Raw genomic sequence first — 18,625 nt, forward strand, 5'->3', positions numbered from 1 at the left:
AGGATCCGTCTCCAGACGCAGAGAATCTTGAATTACCTGAAGCCCCTCTAAAGGGACGAAAAGACTTGTAGCTTCTGCCACTCTGGAGGGCACCCAATGAACGTGCCGTGTCCGAGTCCTCTTTCATTCCCTTTAGGGCTTCGTCCACCTTCTCACCGAAAAGAAGGTCTCCCTCAAAGGGCATATCTAAAACTTTGTATTGTACTTCTGGCCTGAAGTAGGCACACTTAAGCCATGACTGTTGACGTAATACGACCCCATTATTGACTTGCTTGAAGCCTGACTCAGCGAGGTCCACCGCGATGTTTATTGCGTGATTTGAGGCTTCCTCACCTTCTCGGACAAGTAACATTGCTGCCTTCCTATGCTCTTCCGGAAGATGATCAAGCAACGGAGCTAGCCTGTGCCACATCTCCCTATCGTATCTGGCAACAATTGCCAGAGAGTTTGCGGCCTTTACTGTGGTCGCTCCCACGGATAGCACTTTTTTGCCAAAGGCATCTTGGCGTCTCGCTTCGTTTTCAGGCGGAGTCGTGCACTTGTGCTGGGCCTTCGCCTTCCTCGCCGCTGCCGCCGACACCACCGAGTCTGGCGTTGGTTGGGAGGATAAACACTTGGGGGTAGACTCTGGAGCCTTAAACTTTTTTTCCAGGCGTCCTTTCACTGCCGGCTCTGAAAACGGGTGACGCATTGTCTGCAACCCCTCCTTCCACACATGGTCTAGTATTGGTATCGAGAACACAGACGTCCTTCTCTTACCCATGTGGTCGAACAAAAAACAGTCCTTTTTCTGTTCTTCCTGGGACAAACCAAATTCTTTGCATGCCTTCTCCATCATAGAATGGAATGACGCAATGTCGTCCGGAGGGGACGGGTGAGCTGGGCTTCTAGGGGTTTCCAACTCCACCTCTGACTCCCAGGTTGGATCCCTGGAAGGGGATGATGAGATATCCGACATGGCTCCCCTGTCAGACTCCGAATCTGGCAGCTCACCTTCCTCTTGTGCCAGTGCTGAGATTGGCGTGCGTAGGTGCGTCGCCTGACGGGACGGGCCCGGCTCGTCGACGGGTGACTGTGGCAGGTTTGCCTGAGGTAGTCTCTGGTCCAACGACTGTAACAAAGACTGAAGCGTGGACAGAATTTCCAACGACAAAACAGATTGAGGATTGAGAAGAGGGGCAGATACCGGTATAACGGATCCCCTCGTCGACGACTTGTCAGCCACTCGTAGCCCTAGGTCTGCTGGGCCAGCTATTCTCTCGTTCTCGTCCTCCGAGGACAGCAACACAGCCTGTTCTTGTAATAAAGTATCCGGGGGGATCGGATCAAAAACTTCAGGCCTCCAGGCCTCCTGTAGGACCCCCGTCGACGAGGCCATCGTCGACGCCGTTGTCAGTGGGACGGTGGATGCCACCTGCGTAAGTGGCAGGATGGAGGCCGATGACTGGACCGCCGTCGACGACGGTGACTTAGCAGGTGGTTTTGGCGGTCCCGCCTTTTCCACACTTGGCTTGCTTTTACTCGACTCTCGACTCGTGGTCGATCTATGATGATCGCCCGAGGAGGATTTCCTTTCCTTTTCCTGCTTTTTTGATGATGATTTCTTTGACGAGGAGTCTCTAGTTGAGTGACTTCCAGACTACTCTTTTTCTGTCGGTCGAGATTTCTTCGCCGGTGGTTCCGACGAGGTAGCGCGGCGTGATGTTTTCGCCGATTGTGTGGAGCCTACCTCCGAAGGGGGGTATGCCCCCGCTCCATCATTCAGCCATGCCACCAGTCATCGACTCCGGTCTTTGAGGGTTTTTTGCGAAAACCCTTTGCATATGTCGCAGTTATCCGCCGAATGATGAGGGTGGAGGCAATATATACAATCCATATGTCCGTCCCCCTCGTAAACTTTTTTCAAGCCGCACGTCGCGCATGGACGGAACAGCGCCTTTCCTGACACGGAGGACATTTTCTTTACTCAAAAGTAATGCAACCTTGTATAAAATAGTAAGACAACGCGAGGAGATCCCACTACTTTGGAGACGGTTGAAATCTGAAGGGGAGCCGCGGGGGCGGGCCTCTTATACTGGGACGGCCTACGGAGCATGCGTAGGCGGATCCTAAAAGGACGTAGATAGGACACAAAAGTGTCGGAAGTTTTCCTATTGGAAAAGGCTATATATGTGTACCGAGGGGTCCCAGTCTGACGACGGGGAATATTCTAAGCATGTGAATCCATGAAAGATCCAATGCTGGAGAACTTTGTTATACTCGTACGTCCTTGTCCCCTTTCCTCCATACTTGTGGGAGATTCCCAAGCACACCTCACAGGTAATACGGGTGGCTGGAAACTCTTTACTGTATTGGGTTCTTAAGAACAGCCGGGCCGAATTTGGGCATCGGCCTTGGAGCTCATGTCCAAGCAGTAATGCTTACAAAAAGCTGATGGGGAAGCCCAGGTAGCAGCCTTGGCAATGGTTTCACAGGGAACATACTTTTGGAAGGCAACAGCAGCTGCTTTGCCATGTACAAGATGGGCATGAATGCCCTTCAGAGGTTGAAGGCCCTAAACGGTATATGCCTCAGAAATGCAGGAGGCAATCCATCGGGAGATAGTAGCTTTTGAAACAGGTTTCCCTTTTGGGTCTCCAAATGTGACAGAGTTGTGAGGAGCCCCCGAGTTCACTCGTTCTGTCGAGATAAAACTTCAGGGCTCGTCTGACATCTAAGTTGTGTAAGACTCTCTCGGCATCTGAGGCCGGATTCGGAAAAAGACACATAATGAGATAGATTGATTCAAATGAAAATAGTTAACCACCTTAGGCAGGAAAGAAAGGAGGATGACTGCGGAGCGCAACCTTATCCTTATAGAAGGTGAGGAACGATGTTCTACAGAGAGAGCTTGAAGCTCACTTACTCGCCTTGCCGATGTCACTGCAATCAAAAATGCGACCTTAGAAGAAAAGTATTTGAGATCAGTAGTGGCCATGGGTTCAAATGGTTTATGGCATAAGGCGGTGAGGACCACATTCAAATCCCATTTGGGACGAGGATTGCATACCGGTGGAAAAAGATGTAATAGACCTGCAAAATGCCTTTTAAATGACTGGATTCGTCAAAGAAAGGGAACAGCTGTCAGTGGACAGGTAGGCGGCAATAGCCGACAAGTAGGTCCTGCAAGACAAGACTTGATACCCGAAGCTGCCAGATGAGATATGAACGAAAGAACAGTGTCAATCGTAGCGTGCCTGGGGTCGAGCTGCCTAGCTAAACACCAGTGGCAAAAGCGGAGCCACTTGCTCCTATATCGACACCTCGTAGGAGGTTTCCTGGCTGCTTGGATAATGCGCATATTGTCATCGGACAAGGTAAACTGCGCTAAAGATCTGAATTCAGGCACTAGGCCGCCAAGCTGAATAATTGTGGGGAGGGGTGCCACATCTGCTGATCGCACTGGTGAAGCAGGTCAGGAATCAACGGCAGTCTAATCGGAGGAAGAATCGACAGATGCTGAAGTTCCGAGAACCAGAATCTGGCTGGCCACCAAGGAGCTATGAACAGGAGAGTGCAAGTCGATGTATTCCTGAACTTGCATAGTGACCGATGAATGAGAGGAAGTGGCGGGAAAGTATAGGACTTCATGTTGTGCCACGGGATCGCAAGAGTGTCCCCTAGGGAGTAGTCTACGAGAGCGTTCCTGGAAGCATAAAGAGGAAGTTTCCTGTTCGTAAAAGTCCCAAAAAGGTCCACTTCTGGAGTGCCCCATTGGCGAAAAATGGTGGAGAGCACCTCAGTGTTCAGTTTCCACTCGTAGCTGGCTGCTGGCTGGTGGCTAAGTGTGTCTGCAAAGTGACCCGGAATGTGTACAGCCAGAAGCAAAATGCTGTGCTGGATGGCCGATTCCTAAATCTGAATGGCGTGGTCCACAAAGGGAGGTGACTTGGTGCCACCCTGCTTGTTGATATAAAACATCGCCAGAGTTGTCCGTGCCGATACGGACCACCTTGTTTGTGATGGACGGCTGAAAAGCTTTTAGCGCCAGGAAAACAGCCATGAGTTCCAGATAACTGATATGAAACTACCTGTCCTGCAGTGTTCAGAGATCGAAAACCAGGAGATGATCCAGCGTCGCGCCCCACCCCCAGAAGGGAGGAGTCCATGGTAATCGTTACTTGTGGGTAGGGCTCCTGAAAGGAGGCCCCCACGGAAAGATTGGTTGAAGATCACCATATAAGATCAGTCGTCATGCAGGATGGGACTGGGATCATCTTGGAATCAGAGTCCGAAGCAAGCGACCAAACGCTCCGAAGAGCCAGCTGAGTACGCCTCATTTTCAGACATGAGGAAGAGCAAGCATGCACGAAGCCATGAGGCCCAGAAGTCTTTCAAACCACCAAGCCGTCATATGCGCTGACTGGAGGAAGAGCGGACATGTGGTGGATAGATCCACAATCCTGTCCGCTGTTAGGAACACCCTGGAATCGATCGTATTCCAAGGGAAACCCAGGAAAATCAGGTCTAGGGAGACCATCATGGAAGATTTCCATTAGTTCTCCGACAACCCAAGGTGGAACAGGAGCTGGAGGAGAGACTGGAGATTGCTCAAAGCCGTCTGTGGACAAGGGCTGCGTAGGAGCCAACCGTCCAAATACGGATATACATGAACACCCTGTAGCCGGAGGAAAGCTGCGATGACCGACATAATCTTCGTAAAGACACGCGGCACCAAGCTGAGACCAAAAGGGAGCACACGGAACTGGAAATGTTCTCCTCCCAGGGAAAACCGCAGATATTTCTGATGCTGCCTCCATATCAGGTTGTGCATATAAGTGTCCTGAAGGTCTACTACACTGAGCCAGTCGCCCTTCGCAAAGAGGACTTTATTTGGCAAGGTGTGAACACCTTGAATTTCTCTTGGGAAAGAGAAAGATTGAACTGGGAAAGATAGAGGATAGTGCGCAGGCCAGCCTGGTTGAGTTTTGGCACTGTGAACAGAGGAGAGTAGAAGCTCTCCTCTTGCTCCCCAAAGGGAACAGGTTCCACCGCTCTGAGGTCTAGAAGTTTCTGTACCTCGGCTCTGAGGGAGGGCGTCCCGATCTTTTGAAAGGGAGGGTTAAAGGGTGGGTTAAGGGGGAGGGGCAAGAGAAAGCCTGGTCGAGCGAAGGACAAAACCCACCGGTCTTCAGTGATTGTCTGCCACGCCTCCAGATGACACGAGATTCGTCCTCCCACTAGAGTCTTGTGCGACAGACAAAAAATATTTTGCTGATTTGTCGGCAGGGAGACCATCTGTTCCTGGAGAGGAGGCTGATGGCTGAGAGAAAAACCGGCCACCCTGCCGTTTTTGTTTTCAGCGAGTCCCACCAACTGGAGCATCAGTTCGGCACGCACGACGATCCGGAAACCCCCCATGAAACCAGAGAAGGACGAGAGTCTGGGACCCCTAGCTGGAGATTTCGCCAAGGCCGATCAAGATTAGGCAGTCTGGGTACTAGCTTTGGTCTTTGTAAGCTCGTCGGTAGAAGAATGAAACAATTCCTTACTGTCAAAAGGAAGGTCCAGAACCTGGTCTTGCACTTCCTTTGAAAACTGTCGCGTGGAGCCACGCCTGGCGAGAGGTGTCAACCCCTATCATAAGGCCTCGAGCCGAGGTATCCACGGGGTGAGCTGCAGCTTCCAGTAGATCCTGAGCCAGAACTCTGGCGTCCGACAACCCGGCTTTAAAGTCCTCTAGCTTATCTGCAGGAATGCTCTCCTAGAAATCGGCTAACTCTTTCCACAGCCTCGGATTGGCTGCTGCCAGGATGAGCCCAGTGTTCGCTTGACGAAGCTGGAGCGCCGAATTGGCAAAAGGACCAAAGAGTCCAAAAGTTTAACCTCCTTGGATAGAATTTGAGCCGCTGCCGTTGATGATGCAGAGGCCTGCTTGGACTGGAGGGTGGCCGCAGCCACCACCGTTGAGGATGGGAGCGGACAAGCCGATAAGGCCATCTCCTCAGAGGTGACACGCTTGTATCAAGCGTCAATTCTCTTGTTGATGTGTAGCCCAGTGTGAGGTTTATCCCACACTTTGCGGGCTTCGGCCAAGACGTCCTTCCGGAGGAACAGGACGGTGCGCTCCTGAGGTGACATGTTAAAGGCTCTTGAAAGCACCCCCTCCTGCGGAGTGGGGGCCTCAGGTACTGGAATGTCAAGGAGGGCCATCATATCCAGGACCAGGCCATGGAATGCTCTCACCGACAGGGGTTGCGAAGGAGTCCTCTGGCCGGGCGCCCTAAAAAGTAAAGAACTTACTGGGCGTTTCTTCTTTTCCTCGATGAAAAGCTAGAAATGAGGCAGAGGAACGCGCTGAAACACCTCCTCCCACCGAAGAAGACGACGCTGGAGTGCCCGGACGAAGAGGGAGTCACAGTAGAAGCACGAATCCCAAAGATGTTCCGGGCCTCGGCACTCCAAGCAAAGAGAGTGGGGATCTGCCCCTGCGAAGCGACGTTCGCATGAAGAACAGGACACGAATCCCAGACGCTCCGGCATAGACGGAGGACTAGATGACCGAGGAACCGGAGCAGGAAGAAAGGACAAAGGGAACAAAAATAGAATTCCAGCCCCGACAGTGTGGAGAAAAGGACTGAAGGGCCATGCGTGTGGCGGAGCTCAGGAGGGCGGGGTCACGGCCACGTGCAGTACCCCACGTAAAAATAGAAGGACAAACATTTTTTCAATTTTGATGCTTTTTGACAAAAGTTCTCCGGTCCCGTCCTGAAGGGCGGAATGTCCCACAAGTATGGAGGAAAGGGGACGGGACGTAGGAGTATATAGGGTTTAAGGGGAAGAACCAGGGCCCAGGAACCCCAATAGCAAACACCATTGGTGCTGGTAGTGGTAGTCGGGATTTTCCCTCCCATTGTGGGGTAGAACGAAGGGTTACTTTTAACCATTGGGGAGAGGGGCATGGCAACAACCAACACTCCACCACCGTGATTCAAAAGGTATTATGTTATTTTGCATTTATATGGCGCCTTATGTACCATTGGTATGATCTCAAGGCGCTGGTAGGTTGAACGCCCTTGGGAACCGAAGTTCAGGTCAGTAGAGAGAGACAGAGTCGTAAGGTGCCTGTGAGCACCGGATATGTGTGCAGCAGGTGTGGCATTTGTGTGATAGCTACTTCTTAGCGGTAGGTGTGGTGGTTGGGAGATCAAGAATATGTGTTCCATCTGGCAGGTTGTTATCCAGACCGATTCTGGCTGTGTTGGGCCTGAGGAGAACGCCTAGGCTGGAGGGTGTGTAACCAGCTGTGTTTAATAGGATGTCGAGAATGAGGCAAGTGATTGTATGAGAACAGCTATACCGAATGGTGTCATAGTATCGCTGTGTTGTAGTTGAGTGATGGTGTGAAGAAGAGAGTAAGCGTGGAGATGTGATATGGTGGTTTACCTTAGGTGGTTGAGATCGAACACACTCCAATAGTTCCATGCACTCCGATTGTTTCCTGTACTCCGACCGTTCCATGCACTGCAGGCAGTTCCATGTACCCCGTGCCGTTCCATGTACTTCAAGCCAATCCATGCTTCCTAAACCACATACTTGACCCGTTCCATACATCCTGTTTTACCCGTTCCAGCCACATACATCATCAGCTCATCTACATACGTCAACAGTTCAAACACCTACTTCATCCATTCAACCACCTACTTCATCTGGTTCTATTTCACCAGTTTCGTCCACGTAATTTTTCCGTTCCACCCACTTCATATGTTCCGTCCACTTCACCCGTTCCACCCTCTTCACGCATTCCTCCCACTTACTCCATCGGTTCTATCAAGTTCATCCGTTCGACCCACCTACTTCCCCGTTCCAGCCCCATACTTCACCCGTTCCAACCGTATGCTTCACCCGCTCCAGCCACATACTTCACCCGCTCCATCCACATACTTCACCCGCTCCATCCACATACTTCACTCGCTCCATCCATACATTTCCTCACTTCATCCACATTATTTCACCCGTCCTTCCATAAACTTCATCCATTCCATCCTCATACTTGACTCGTTCCATCCTCATATTCGGCCTGTTCTGTCCACATACTTGATCCGCTCCATCCGGAAACTTGACCCATTTCGAACTTACTCGGTTCCATCCACCCGCTTCACCCGTTCCTTCCACCTACTTCACTATTCCATTCACTCACTTCTCCCGAATCCATCCACCCATTTCGCCCGATCCATCACATACTTATCCTTTCCGTCCACATATTTCATCTGTTCCACCCAGATCGTCCGTTCCACCCAGATCGTCCATTCGCTCACATACTTCACCCGTTCTATCCACACATTTCATTTGATCCATCCACTGCACCCGTTCCATCCACATACTTCACCTGTTCCATTCAACATACTTGACCCGTTCCGTCCACAGATTTCACTCGTTCCTTCCAGATGCATCATCCGTTCATTCCACCTTCCACCTACTTCACTATTCCATTCACTCACTTCTGCCCATTCCATCCAACCATTTTGCCCGATCCATCACATACTTCGTGATTTCCATCCACATACTTCATCCGTTCCACCCAGTTCATCCGTTCGCTCACATACTTCACCCGTTCTAGCAACACATTTCATTTAATCCATCCACTTCACCCGTTCCATCCAAATACTTTATCCGTTCCATCATACTTAACCCGTTCCGTCCACAGATTTCACCCATTCCTTCCAGATACACCACCCATTCATTCCACCTACTTCATCCGTTCCATCTACATACATCACCCTTTTGCTCCACATTCTACACCCCATCCATACTCTAACATCCATTCCATTCTACATACCTGACCCGTTCCGTCCACCTAGATCACCCGATCCTTCTACCTACATCATCCGTTCCACATCCTACGTCCGCTCGACGCTCTCATCAGTTCCATGCTCTTATTTGCTCCCAGTAATCATTCATTCTGCGCTCTGATCCGCTGTACGCACTTCATCCTCTCCACTGACATTGATCCGCTCCATCGACTTCACCCGGTCCTTCCACCTACATCACCCGTTCCACACCCTACATCCGGATCACATCTTACATTCGCTCGACGCTTTCATCAGCTCCACACTGTCATCTGCTTCCTGCTATCATTTATTCTGCGCTCTCATCCGCTCTACGTTCTCATCCATTCTATGCACTTCATCCTCTCCACCGACATTCATCCTCTCCACCGACTTTATCCGCTCTACCGACTTTATCCGCTCCATTCACTTCATCCCTTCATCATGCATTATCGGTTCAGCTCATGTCACTTGTTGCACATACTCGATCTGCGCCATGTTCTCCATCTGTCCATGCAATACACCTGTCTCGTGCACTTGAGTCGTTTATTCCATTTGTTCCATTTATACTACGCATTCCTATATTCCATGCCATCTATCTGTTTCATGCACTCTACCAGTTCTGTGTACTCTGTGCACTCATCCGTGTCATGTATTCATCTTTCCATCCTCTCTACTTTATTCCTCTTGTTCATTTTGTTTCACTCGTCCATTACATTTATTTCATCAATTTTAACCACTTTACTGTTTTCATACAATTTAATTCTTTTTATCCATTTCATTGCTTTGATTCATTTTACTCATTCTATTCTTTTTGTCCTCTTTAGTTTCTATTAGAGGTAATTAGTTTTCGATTTCTCGCTTGGAATCTTGATGTTGGATTGTTATTTATGTTATTGTTATTTATGATCTAGTAGTTTGGGCTAGTTGAATTGCTGTTATCCGTTTTATTCCTCTCGACCACTTTGATCTTCCTGTCCATTACATTTATGCATTTCATTAATTTCTACCACTTTACAGCTCTCATACAACATTCTTTTTTATCCATTTCTCTGCTTTGATCCTTTTTACTAATTTTATTTCGTTTGTCCTTTTTAGTTTTCCTCAGAAGTTATTAGTTTTCGATTTCTAGCTCGGATCATGATGCTGGATTGTTATTTATGGTCTTGCATTTCGGTCTAATGTCACTGAGTTGCTGTTATCCAATTTGAGTTAGGGGTCGGTTTTAGGGAAAGAGCCATGTTTTCAGTAATTTGCGGGAAGAGATGAGGTCTTCGGTGAGTCGGATATGGGGTGGGAGTGCGTTCCACAGAGTGGGGGCCAAGGCCGAGAATGACGATCCACCTAATCTAAGTTTGTTTTAGGTATGACTAGGAGGCCGGCTGAGCTTGACCGTAGAATATGTATAGGGTGATAGGGTTTTAGCTTGTCTTGAAGATATTGAGGTCCAGTTTTATGCAGTGCTCGGTGAGAAATTTATAGGGTTTTGAAGGTCACCCTTCGGGCAACCGGAAGCCAGTGCAGAGTTTTGAGGGCTGAGAAAATGTGGTCTCTTGGGCCAAGCGCTAGTAGCAGTTTGGCTGCGGCATTTTGTGCTCTTTGTAGTTTAAACAGTTGGTATGCGTGCACTCCGAGGTAGAAGGGGTTAGCATAGACCGGCCTTGATATAACAATTGATTGGACCGTGGAGAGTCTGTTGGGAAAGGAGAGGTATGGAAAAATGCACCTAAGAGTTTTAAGGTGGTAGTGACAGGACTTTGAGACGTTGTTGACTTGGCGCGAGAGGGTTAGGTCTGAGTCTAGGGTGCATCCAAGGTTTTTTTACTGAATTAGAGGGTGTCTGTGAGTTGCCCATGGAGTATGGCCAGGGTAGTGGGTGTAGAAGAAGTTTGGTGTTGCCACACACCACGATTTCAGTTTTGGAGGGGTTTAGCAAGAAGTGGTTTGTGGTCATTAAGAGTACTCTTGATACGATAAGGAGTGTAGGCTAGCCAAGAGCCGATCGATTAACACAGCTAGGTCAAAAACATCACCAAATAGGCAAGGGCTAAAGACAATGAGACCAGAATATCTAAGGTTACTCGGGGACAAAAAGAGGGCAAGGCATGATGCTACCTGGAGCACTCTACTTAATGTCATTAGAAAGGGTATTGGGTAATATTATCGCCACCAAAAATATCGCTGTACATATGGTCGTCGGGAACGGCCATAGACGATATTTTTGGTGGGGATAATTTATGGGGTAGATGGGTGGGGGGATTTGCGGGGGTGTCCCATGCTCCCTTTAAAAATATATGGGGATTGCGGGGGTGTCCCCCGCAGGTTCCATGGGGTAATATCGCTGCAAAAATATGGCGAAACTTTTGTATGGCGATATTATCAGATGGAACCTTAGAAAGGGAGACTCAAGGGCTTCTGGGGCCCAATGGGCCCCTGGTCACAGAGTGGGATCCAAAACGCTGCAGGGATGTATCGCAGAGTAGACCAGGGTTGAAAATTACAGCAGGCTCTATGGGATGGCGGGAGCAATGGGAGTGCAACATCCCTGCATGAAGGGACAGATCCCAGGCATGGCGAGCGGCACAGTTACACAAAATTGGTACTGACCTGCAAAGAGGTCGGAAAAACATTACTGGATCAAAAGCCAGGAAAGGCACCGGTTCCAGTACACTCATGCAAACAAACCTGTAGTTTGGGTCTGTACCTAACAAAACTTTTAAACGCAATCATGAGCTGTAATGTGGTCCCGGTATCGTGAAGCAGTCCCGAACTGGTCCCGATCCATAAGAAAGAATCAAGAGATCAGCCTGTCAACTACAGACCAATATCGCTGTTAGATGCAGGAGGGAAAACCTTTGCCAGGGCACTATTTCATCTGGAGGACTGGGCAGTGAATAATCTGATTATTGATTATCGGCAGGCAGGGTTTTGTGAGGGCCTAAGCACAGTAGATCTGAGCCTGCGGTTTTGGCTGGTCATTGATAAATAGGCAGTTCTCGGAAGGTCTGCGGCTATGCAGTTTATGTGGACCTAAGAAGAGCATTCGACACAGCGTCGACTCTGGGAGGTGCTGAGGTGGCTTGGTGTCCCACCTGCCCTTTTGACCGGTATGCAAAGTCTGTACACTGCCAATACATTGGTGGTCCAATGGGGCTGACATAAGGAGACAGTGTTGATGTAACAAGAGGGCATTTAACAATAAATAGTTAGGCAAGATAGATAAGGTGGAGCAGAGAAGAGTCATGAAGAGAGTAGGCAAAAGGGCTCAGGGAGTCAACCAATGCAGGAGAGCATATAAACAAGTAGACTCATGGAAAGTATTAATTGGAGAAACATATTGCTTTGGTGACTCCCCCATTCTTGCAGAGTCCCATGAGTATGGTCTGTGAACTATAAAGTAATGGTAACAATGTACATTGCATGACAGCGCCCCAACCAGGACAATGTTGTACAGTTAGACATTCACAGATACAATTAAACCAAAGCCTCCTTTTTTATGCATATGCATAAGTCTTCTCAAAAAGAATAGAATGACAATGGTAAACTATCAGAAATGGAAAAGACCATTGGTACAATTTTCTTTTGCTTATACTAAGAACATGTACATTAGTTGTAATGTACCTCTCACCTTTATATGTTTTAATTATATGCATTTAAATCTCTCAGTTGAATTGGCTACAAATGTGCCTTTTTAGCCCCCAAAGCATATGCAAACAAAACAGAAAAAGAAGAAAGTAATTCAAGTTGAAATCCTTACAATCATGCTGCATTGTTTGCTACAAGTATGTCTGAAAAGTTAGCACAGATGTCTTGACTGGCTTGGTTGATCAATACCTTTTTCCATCAGCAGCCAGGTGAGCAGATGTCTCATGACCTGGTTTCTTCCGACCATAAAATACGGCATTTAGTATCTCCACAAAGACTTTTGTGCTGAAACAGCACCAGACCGTGGCATATACTGCAGATGCTAAATGATTACATTGAGATGAAAAAAGCATCATCATGTAAAAGGAGACAGGAAGGCCGTAAGAGGGGCCAACACAACAGGGATGAGCACAGGGATGAGTACCAGATATACTATTCCTCAGATTTAGTTGGAGGAGTGGAGAACAAAGCCCTTCATAAAGGCTAAAACAAAACAAAATATTTGCAGTGCTTCTCATGCCACCTGAGCCACTCCAATAGGCGACTGAAGCGATGGACAAAGTATGCAAGTCATCTGTGAGCAGTCATTCAGCATACTGGAGGTCTCAATACCTTCCAAGTGCAAAGCAATCACTCTTTTGCACTTGGACATTATTGAATACCCAACAGGTTATCAAGAATATTTTAATAGAACAGTGTATTGTTTTTTCTTACCACTCTGGTAGTATTTGGAATCGTGAGTCCATCGGAAGCCTGTGCAGAGTCCAAAGTCAGTTAGTTTAATATGGCCATCGCGATCAATGAGAATGTTATCAGGTTTGATGTCGCGGTGAATGAAGCCCATTTTATGGACGCTCTCTACTGCGCAAGTCAGTTCAGCGATATAGAAGCGTGCCAGGTTCTCAGGGAAAATTCCCATCCTTATAAGTAGGCTCATCATGTCTCCGCCAGGGATGTAGTCCATAACAAAGTACAAATTGTCCTTGTCTTGAAAAGAATAGTAAAGGCGGACGACCCACTCATTGTCAGCCTCTGCAAGGATATCGCGCTCTGCTTTTACATGGGCAACCTGGTTTCTCAGGAGCACATCTTTCTTTCTCAGGGTTTTTGTGGCATACAAGGCATTTGTATCCATTTTTCTTGCCAAGCACACTTCACCAAATGCCCCAATACCCAGAGTCTTGATTTTCACAAACATGGTTTTGTCCATCTTCGCTCGTCTGAGACGGATATAGTTTGACTCTTTCTGGCACAGCATCTTTCTCATCTGATCCTGGGCATCTTGGGATAATCCCACCTATAATTACAAAAGCAGCATTACGATTTCATAGAAATACAGCAATGTTGATTTTACAATGCAAATGAGATCATGATAATGTTTAGAACTTAAAAGCAGAAATTACAAAGCGGTCACCAAGAATAAGGCCTACTAGGACTTCAGAAGCAGATAAACACTTACATTTTTACCATCACTATGGTAGCATTCTACTCCTAGGCATTAATTATTATTTATTAGTTTGTATATAGTATTTCAACTTTTACAAACGTTCAAATTTACACTTTAAAATACAACAAGAATGATTACAAATACAAATCACAATCAATTTAACAAACCACAAAATACCATGCTTCCATATTTAGCAGTCAGTAATATTAGCACAATAAATAAATACAATTCATTATAATTCTAATACACCAGCCTCCTATCGGGATATTCCACTTTTATTTCAAGTCTACCCTCCACTAATCTCATTTCATACAAGTAAGGGATTTAAAACCATCCGTACGCACAGGTGTCTACCCGCTTCACCATTAATGATCTTAAAACCAAAGTAATCAAAATCAATCAATTGATATATATAGTAAAACTGCAAGCAAGCTTGCATATTAAAACAAAATAACAAGAAAGCAAAGTAAACACATGTGTTAACTGCAAAAGGCCATGCCAAACTATCCTGACCATCTATACCATAGTTCTGTCCTTTACTAAGTTACTAGCGTGATTCCATGGGCAATACTTTCTTGCCCCATAACCTAAAATGGGCTTTATGGACACATTAATTTTCCGTATTAAGGCAATATGTCCAAAAGGAGTCTGTCTTTGTAAAATCGATAGTGTACAAAACAGCTTAACTCTCCTATGATAACAGGTCCCAACCCCAAACACTCGGTAAACAGATGTTTGGCAGTCTCCAAACGGTATTTACTGCTACTTACACAGCAAATACGTTCTTGACGTGGAACTTTATTTTAAACTGAAACACAAAGGGTATATCTGGAGACCATGAGGTCTATTTTACATTCCTACCGTTAATAATGTAACATTGTAGCACTCTATTACGGTCTATCGAGGACTCATTGGAGTATAGTGTATACGCATCACCAACTAGTTAAGTGCAACGATAAGGGACCTAAGCCGAGGGAGACATTTGGACATATATTGAGCCACTGATGCTTTACACACTGTCTCACGGCTTTGTTTATAGGAAGGACCAATTGAATTTCCTCAACGCGGACATTCAGACAGTCCAACAAGTCAGACTGCGCTTGCCACACAGAACTTTTTCCAGCAATATACCGCGCCTAGCAAGACCACAGTGCCGTTAAGCCAAACTTGGCCTCTAAATTTGCAGAGCCCGTTTCTTTGGGATTTTCAAAGATTATAACACATTGCTTACCCACTATTAGGTACTCCTAGTATGAGAGAGCCCGCCCATATTTTACAAACGTACCAGCTGGGCTGGAGTGACTCCAATTGTGGTAAGCAGATCCGGATAGTTGTGTACCAGATAGATATCACCCTGCACCAACGCCTCACTGCATGGGTGCCCTTAGTATTATCTACAGTGGGTGATATTAGAACACATCCCCTCACCCAATCCCTCTTTTTTTCCCCCCTCTTTGTAATAGACCAGGCAAAGTAAGTAGACGCAGATGGTTTCCTGTGGTCTAGGTCTCACCTTATCCATTAATAAGCTTAAATAATACACATGCATTCTTGAACATTTAGTAAATTACTAGTATGTTCTAGGAGGGGGCTATATACTTCCCTGCTCCCCTTTTGTTCCCCCTCCCTGTTGTCTCTCCTTTAGGAGAGGGAAGCACTATAGTAGGCATACGTAGCAACCTACGAAGGGAACAAGGTCCCCTACACCTCCAACCGAGCTATCGTCATGATGAAGATGACCTCAACCATAACTGTCCACTAAACTGGTCGACCTTTTTGAGGCATTATATATGATATGGCATTTGTAACGCGCCTAAACACAAGTGTTTCAAGGCACGACGAGGCGGGGGGGAACAAGGGGAGACAGACAACGATCCTACTAGGCCAGGTGTCATTCAGATCGCGCAAGTGCAAGGGTAGGGGGACTGGGAAAAGTGGAAGGGGAGGGGGGGAAGTGCAGTACATGGTTAGTAGAGTACAAGATAAATAATAGGGCCAGATGGTGGCAAGTGCAAGGAAAGTGCAGTACATGGTTAGTAGAATACAAGATAAATAAAAGGGCCAGCTGGTGGCAAGTGCAAGTTAAGTGCTGAGAGAAGGGGCTGTAGGATACAGAGACAGACCCATAGTGCAGGTAGGCAGTGCAGGGAAGAGTGGCTGGGCCAAGGACCGAGATCGGTGACTGGCCCAGTTGCAGATTCAGTGCAGGTTCAGTGATTTTAGCAGGGAAGAGAGGGAGAGAAAGCAGAGGCAAAGAGGAAGGTTTTGATGTGCTTCCAGAACCGGAGATGGTTCTCCTCAAGTTTCAGGGAGGCAGGAAGGCTGTTCCAGAGGGAGGCCCCTGCTGCGGAGAAAGATCTACCCCCAGATCGTTGCTTGGAGAAGCGGCTGACCCTGAGGTAGTTGGAGGTGGATGAGCGAAGAGCTCGAGAAGGAAGATATTTAGGAAGAGAGAGAGGCCCCAGAAGGCCTTGTGGACAATGCAGAGGGTTTTGAACTTAATCCTCGCAGCCACTGGGAGCCAGTTTAGCGATTTCAGTCCTGGAGAGATCCTGTCCCTGGGCCGAGGCCAAGGACAAGTCTCGTAGTCCTGTTCTGGATGAGTTGCAAAGGGCAGAGAGTAGCGGCAGGAAGATTTAGACAGAGCCTGTTACAGTAGTCCAGCTTCGAGAGAACCAGGGCTCTGGAGACAGTGAGCTTCTGGGGGAAGGAGAGGAAAGGAAGGATACCTCTGAGGTGTAGCTGGTAGTGTGACTTCTTAGAGACGTCAGATATGTGAGGAGAGAAAGAGTGTGGAGTCGAAGATGACCCTGAGGTTTTTTGCCTTGCAGGTAGGAGCAGGAAGAGGGCCAAGGGAGGCCGGCAAGAGAGCTGCAGGGAAGGAGGGAGTGGGTGTGCCGATAAGTAGAATCTCAGTCTTACTGGCATTAAGGCAGAGGTCGTTGGCGGCACACCATTCCTGGATAGCAGAAAGACAGTCAGAGATGAGGGAAGGGGAAGAGGAGGCCGAGGGTAGCCTGAAAATGAGCTGGGTATCATCCGCATAGCACTGAAAGTTGGGACAGAGAGCGGCGATGCGGTGAGCAAGAAGTGCCAGATACTGGTTGAACAGCCATGGGGAGAGGTTAGATCCCTGGGGGACACCACAGGTAGAGAAAAAGATGTCCGAGAGGAAGGAACCCAGTTGGACCTGGGATGGTCGATTGGAGAGGAAGGAGGTCAGCCACGCCAGAGCTTGCCCAGTGATACCCAGGTTATCACGGAGACGGTTGAGCAAGATGGTGTGGTTGACAGTGTCAAAGGCAGAAGAGAGGTCGAGCTGGACTCATGCCATAGATGATCTGTCTACCTAAATAATTGTCGCAGACACTACAAGTTTTATGGAACTTGACAGTCTGATCAGGTCTTTGTTTTTTGATATTCAAGGCCCCTGCATCTAGGGAGCCAATCAGGTTTTAAACATCAGTACAAGTTAATGGAGATATTTAGAAGCTGATAGTGTACTGGTTAATAAAGGCACAGGAATTCCAGCTATCAGAGATCCCAAGTATACTTTAGACTTAGACATTATCGAATGTAGAATGCCTAAAAAAAGTTGTGTGACTAATAACTTCATCTGGCTTTTTAGTGAAACATTTCTCAATAAGGAAAGTCTCTCCACTCTATCCCTGTTAGATGGCGGTGCAACACCCGAACTCTAGGGCGCGTTGTGGCAGAGAGAGGGACAGTGTGTTCTTCTAGTAGGGACAGTCTGCCTGTATGTGTGTACAACTGGTTGGTGATACGTATACACTATACTCCAATGAGTCCTCCATAGACCGTTATAGAGTGCTACAACTTTATTTTAAACCCCAGTTTTAATTAGCAATGGTAACTGATTGGTCCGGAGCTTCAATAGAACATTCTCAAAGCCAAGCTAGGGCAGCAAGCAATATACCTTTGCACCTTTAGAGAAGTATGGGCATTTTTACTCACTTCAGTATGTGACCTAAGGCTATGAAGATCATAATTTGCAGCTTAATCCCATAGCCGTGCTTTCTTTTTGTAGATCACCTTCAATATGTCAAAGCTAGTTTCTCGCATATTAATGTAAATTACTTGTTGAAGACACAGCTAGAAAGACAGAGTGAGTTTCAACTTAAAATATGAAAAAGTCAATTCTGGTCTTGTGGTCTTTAAGTAACTGCATGAATCAATTAATCATGTGCGGACCACTAATGGAGCGCAGAGATTCTGAGCGCGGCAGGATGTAAGACATCCAAATAAATACAGATAAAGAGGAATGGTTAAAATTAAGGTATAATAGACAATTATAGCGTGAACATATACCCAATATTCAGATAACTGCTTGTTTGGGTGAATACATGTTAAAATGTATACCTACTTTAAAATAAATGTTTTAGCTACTTAATCTTGGAATGCATGTCATAAATACAAAGTAACATATCAAATATACTTCTTGTAAATCTGATATTTTACGATTTACTAAGATGAATGTACTAAATACATACATTTTTCGGTGTGGTTAATTGATTTATCCATTTACATCATAAATTGGAAGGATTTCCTTCATGCAAGTGTACCTTACTTTAGCACACCATTGGCACTTTACAAGTGCCAGTCTACTGTATTTTCTTATATTTTGGATTATAATGACACAGGGTTGAGTGTCACTGACTGGCCTTTGTTAAGTAGTCTCAATGGTATCATTTCTTTTCAAACATGT

At 46.9% G+C, this 18,625-nt stretch overlaps 1 protein-coding gene across 2 annotated transcripts in view; it reads right to left on the reverse strand.

The window, feature by feature from the left end:
• The window catches only part of LATS1 (large tumor suppressor kinase 1), a 659,187-nt gene that overhangs the window by 217,277 nt on the left and 423,285 nt on the right, over window positions 1–18,625 (reverse strand). The window contains exon 5 of one of the 2 annotated variants that reach the window (XM_069607721.1): window positions 13,167–13,749. In XM_069607721.1, the coding sequence (XP_069463822.1) occupies window positions 13,167–13,749 (583 nt within the window). Of the gene's footprint in view, window positions 1–13,166; window positions 13,750–18,625 lie in introns of those variants that run through there. The other variant, XR_011268115.1, reaches the window with a different exon arrangement.

The sequence above is a fragment of the Ambystoma mexicanum genome, chromosome 4q, assembly GCF_040938575.1.
Source record: "Ambystoma mexicanum isolate Mex_15411 chromosome 4q, UKY_AmexF1_1, whole genome shotgun sequence".
NCBI lineage: Eukaryota > Metazoa > Chordata > Amphibia > Caudata > Ambystomatidae > Ambystoma > Ambystoma mexicanum.